The following is a 5,749-nucleotide window of genomic DNA, read 5'->3' as shown; positions in this document are numbered from 1 at the left end:
ATATAAAATTTTTTATATATAAATTATATATTTATATATAATTTTATTATATATTTATTTATATATATATAAATTTAATAATTTTTTATTTTATATCTAAAATAATTTAACACAAGTAGAAGATAATATCTTTTATATTTTCAAATATTTATAATATGACATATATCATATGTACTGTATATAAAAAATGTATATATTTATGTATATACAAACAACCAAGAAAAACAGATGAAGTTATATGTAATATAAAGATGTCAAACATTTTATGCAAAATGTAAATATAAGCTTTCAAAACAATCATTAGAAAGGAAGAAGTTATAAATGCATTTCTGAAAGCTATCAATCCACTGGGATTACTGCGCAGGATACTGCCGTTTCATGTGCATATAAACGATTTGACAAATATTGTTGCATGTCATAGCAATTATATTCATTTTCAAAAATGATAATTGTCAATCGAAAAATGCCATGGTTACATCAACAAAGTTTCTTGATTATCTTGTGTCACTACAGGAGACTACAATTATTCGCAGTTTAGAAATTAAATTCATACAGTGTACGTCAACTGTGAAGAGTTCATATTGCTTTACTCACGTGTAATATAAAAAGTAAAAAGGTTACATTTAGAAAAGAAGTTCTCTCTCTATTGCATTTATATTAATACTAAAATATATTGATAATTATATAGATTAATAATTTATAGATTGCTGTCTACAATTGGATTTTTTGTCTTTTTTTGTGACATTAAACATGTTGAATTTATCAACAAATTTTCGTGAAGAACCTAAAAATAAACGAAAAAAGGAAAAATGGCGATTGTTTAACGCCAAGGATTTTCAATCTCTGATGTATCCTTGCTTCACTTTATGTCGTATTCTTGGAATATGTCCACATAAGATTAATGCTTCGACTTTCGAAGTTTCAAAACTATATTACATTCTGTCGATTGTCGCTATCTGCTTTTATAATATTTATATATTGATAACATTATATAATTTTCCTAATCATATAAACGATTTTCCTGTATATTTTATTATGTACTGCGCCTTAGTATTTGGCGATCTTATAATGATCATCTCGGTAATTTTAACCGGTCCGCGAACACGCTTTCTTCAGACTATATTAAAGATTTCTTCAAGAATACCATCAAAATCATATCAGAAGCTATCTAGATTGATTCACACTAAGGACATCATCGGTTTTCTTTTAGCTTGGATCATATTGATACATGCTTCCAAGCTGGAAACAACTATCTTATTTCAAAACTATAGCCATCTATTCGTACATCAGATGGATATGTTGTATATAAATTGCGTTTGTATATTAAAAGCGTGTTTTAAAGGAATCAATGACAATCTGGTAAATATGCAAAAATTCATAGTCACAAACAATGAATCACATTTTCCTAGACCGATCTATTATAAGCAGAAAAATCCATTCTTGATTATGGAGCTCAAGATTCTGAAAAAACAACATTTAACGGTCAGCAAGGCAGTACAAATGTTGAGCATGATCTTTAGTTTGCAACTTCTTGCTACAACAGTTATAATCTTTTCTCAAATCTCTTTGATTTTATATTACTACATATTGTTCAAGAGATATTTATTACCAGTGGACATTTTATTTGACATGCTTTTTCTATTATACACAGCATACCTTTTTATAAAAATGATATTAATAGTGTGGGCTTGTGAGACGGGTAAAAATCAAGCTCAACAAATCAGCACTTCCATTTATGATGCACTTAACAGTACTACTGATGAACAAATCAAAGATGAGGTAGTATAATAAAATATTGAAGTTTATTTAGAAGTATATGAAGTATTTAGTTTTAGAAGTTTATGATCTTTATGTTGTCTTAATGTAGTTCATATATCATATATCATATATCATATATCAAAATAATTTCTGATATATTCTATTAGATTTATTACATTTTTTAATTCTATATTTCATTATTTTACGATTGCAGTTAAAACAATTTTCCTTGCAAATACTTCATTGTAATAATACATTTTCTGTGAAAGGTCTCGCTATAGACGCAAAATTTCTCGTTCGGGTGAGTGAATTGTCGCATTTTTTATTAATTAATAACTTATTTTAAAAATTAATAACTTTTATAAGATATATAGATTTATTTTAAAGTTTTTCTTTTAGATAATCGGTAGCATCACCACGTATGTAATGATGATATTTCAATTTGAATTTGTTTCATGCAAAAAAGAAATGATTCATGCAAATAATAATACGGAAGTAAAGCTACAACTGTAAGAAGAAATATAGTATTAAACAATTAAATGTGTTTTTAAAAAATTGGTTCTTATATAATAAATTATTTTTCATGTAAATAATCTTTTAATGTTTTATATTTGCATTTAAATACATGTAAATACATACTTATATATGCACAGAATAGAAATATTTTGAAAATCTTATTTCATATGTATATGGTAACAGTGAATTGGATTGTAAGGTTTAAATACACACATAAGAGAAATATATATATCTATATTAATAATAATACATAATAATATATAATATATCACAAATATTGATATATAAATTATTCTGTATAATAAATACAATATATTATATAATATGTAATTGTTCGATTATTGCTTTTTATTTTCGTAATCATCAATGTAAATTAAATATTAAATAAATATTAATATATCCGTATAGTTTACAATTCTATTTATTCTATAAACATATATAAAGATAAAGATAAACATAAATTATAACTTAAAACTTCTCTTAGAAGATATACTACATTATTTTATCTAACATTTCAAATAAATTTTTATCTATTTTACTATAATTATTTTCATAAATATAAGAGTATAGATTAGTTTTCAAAAAGTTGTAATATAATCATATTAAAGTTCATTTAAGAGTTTATGACAATTTTTTAAATTAATTTAAATATTTTTTGTTAAAGATTTTATTACTATTATTTATTAATGGTTAAATAAAATTTCTTAAAATATTATTACAATGGTTTATTATTATCACATTATCACAATAACAATTCTCTGAAGCTATTCCTTTACTGATTGTAATATAAATATTGAATAACTTAGAATTTCTGTAACATAAAATTGTATCTGCTAATAACAAAATTAATTTCGGAATTATGTAGATAAATGCAGATATATTCATCCTAATTGTAGGATGCACAAAAAAATATTTTTAAGTCTTTGCAAATTTTATTATTTATAATTAGTTTCCAATATTTTTAATAAATTCTTTTGTATATAATTTAATAAAACTTTTAAAATTTGTTTCCATAGTATGCAATAAAAAATTGTTCAAATCATTCTTCAACTTTTCAACACTAGACTTTTTGGAAAGCTAAATACGGCTATTGTAAATATATATTATATATGTCTCGCGCTATAGCTTAGCGCCGAGATACCAGTGTTACCTCCAGATAATTCTATTTTTTAATATAACATTTGTTACACATATATAATATATAATATATAATATAATATATAATATAAATAAAGATGCCATTGCTTCTATTCACATAAATAATGTATTTTAATAGAACATTAATGTTCATTATTAATTAATTATTAATTAATAATAGATGTCTTTAAATTATTGATTCAAGTGGATATAGCAAGTCTGTATGCATACATAATTTAAGTAACACTTTATAACACTTACGCAGCATTTACTGTAATCCATTTTCAAAGATATATTTAATGATATCGAAGAACACCATGGTAACTACAGGACTAACAAATGATTCCTTTAGTTATGTCTTTCTACATGAGGACTGATCGCAGTATTAAATTTAAATTCATCGAGATGGTATGTACAGACTAAATCAGTTTGCATACCTATTGAAGATTGTATTGAAAGATTATATTTAAACTTGTACTTGAAGATTATATTTAAAAAAACAACAAGTAATCATTTATATTGTTAAAGTGTATATAATATAGGCTGTAATTCATTATATAAATTAGCATTCTTTATAAATTTTCGCTAATCATATTCGAAAATTCGACGACATATCAAGAGCAAAATGTGGAAAAGGCAACAGTTGTTTCACGCTATGGATTTTCAATCCTTAATGTATCCCTGTTTCATCATTTGCCGCATTTGTGGAATATTTCCGTACAAGATAAATGCTTCGACTTTCGAATTTTCAAAACTATACTACATCGTGTCTGTCTGTGTTTGCTGTGTTATTAAGTTAATACTCATTTACAATATTGTGATCTCTATTTCAACTCAAAATTTTGAAAAAATAATCACAGGAATTTCAAATATCAATTATTTAGTGTTAAACTGTTTTATAATAATCATCACGCAAATCTTAAGCGGTCCGCAAATGCGTTTGCTACAGACTGTGTCAGAAATCTCTCAGAAACTTTCCTCGAAGTTATATCAGAAAATGTCCAGATTAATTCACGCTAAAGACATTTTCGGTACAATCCTTTTTTTCCTGCAAGGAAGCATTTATCTTTATAACAAAAAATTTAAACAGAACATTTTCACCATCTTGGTTAAAGTGTCCTCATTGTATCTCTACATATTGATATTTGAGATACTTATGTTGTATGTAAATTGTGTTTGTGTATTAAAAGCCTGTTTCAAAAGTATTAATGACAATTTGGTTCACATGCCCAGATTAGTGGTAAATGATATAAAATTGTGTGTTCCCGAATTGATTTATCACACACAAAGAAATCAAATCTTATTAAAACTTAAGACCTTAAAAAAGTGGCATTTGAAAGTTAGTGACACAGTACAAATGCTGAACACAATCTTCGGTTTGCAACTCCTTGCTATTATAGTTACATTCTTTACTAATATCACTTTTGATATTTACTCTGATGTAATGCGCTGGCAAGATGGAGTATTTATTAATTTTGATATGCATTTTCTTCACATATTTTATTCACCAATAGCATATTACATTATAAAAATGATGCTACTTGTATGGGCCTGTGAGACTGGCAAGAATCAAGCGCGAGAAATCAGCACTACAATTCATGATCTACTTAATAATATCAAAGATGAGGAGATAAAGAATGAGGTAAAGATGAGAAAAGGAGATTGTTTTATCTATACATTATTTATTTTTTATATCGACACGATTAAATTTATTGAAGTATAATTGTAATTAATTATAATTTAACTTCTTTATTCCTGTATTTAATTATTTTGCGACCTAATGTTACAGTTGCAGCTATTTTCTTTACAAATATTGCATCATAAAAATACATTTTTGGCAAAAGGTTTCACTATAGATGCGGCGCTTCTTACAGCAGTAAGTAATCATTTATTTATTTTAATTATTAAAATATCTATTATTTATATTTACCGTTTAATGTTCAGATAATGAGTAAAATTACTACGTATTTATTAATCACGATACAATTTTTAAACATGTCGCATTCTTGCGACAGAAAAACAGCAATCAATGTTACCCAATCTAATTACAGAGATACATAAAACGAGGTAAAAGCGTTATTAAATATATAATATATATTTTGTTAATAAAATATAATATGCAATGTCTTATATTTTTATAAAAATTTTTCGTCAATAATATATTATGTTCGTACATGTAATTGTTTAAAAAACAATAAGAATCTTACACAGTATATATGAATACAATCGATAAGAAATAGTAATTAAACGACCATAATAGTCGAAGCTTGATCTTCATGTTTAAATAATTCAATATGAAATATATATATATATATATATATATATATACACATACATA

General features: G+C 24.8%; 2 protein-coding genes across 2 annotated transcripts in view; both read left to right on the top strand.

The window, feature by feature from the left end:
* The window catches only part of LOC105627035, a 13,706-nt gene extending 11,918 nt beyond the window's left edge, over positions 1–1,788 (top strand). The window contains 1 exon segment of the mRNA XM_012208315.1: positions 1,682–1,788. Coding sequence (XP_012063705.1) covers positions 1,682–1,788 — 107 coding nt within the window.
* Positions 1,789–4,636: 2,848 nt separating this feature from the next.
* Positions 4,637–5,472, top strand: LOC105627034 (putative gustatory receptor 28b). Its single transcript, XM_012208314.1, has 3 exons — positions 4,637–5,053; positions 5,201–5,287; positions 5,356–5,472. Exons 1-3 carry the CDS (start codon positions 4,637–4,639, stop codon positions 5,470–5,472), a joined length of 621 nt encoding a protein of 206 aa, XP_012063704.1.
* The last annotated feature ends 277 nt before the right edge of the window (positions 5,473–5,749 follow it).

The sequence above is a fragment of the Atta cephalotes genome (assembly GCF_000143395.1).
Source record: "Atta cephalotes unplaced genomic scaffold scaffold00007, whole genome shotgun sequence".
NCBI classification, from domain to species: Eukaryota; Metazoa; Arthropoda; class Insecta; order Hymenoptera; family Formicidae; genus Atta; species Atta cephalotes.
Note: the sequence above shows the minus strand (reverse complement) of the source record. Positions and strands in the feature narration are given on the sequence as shown.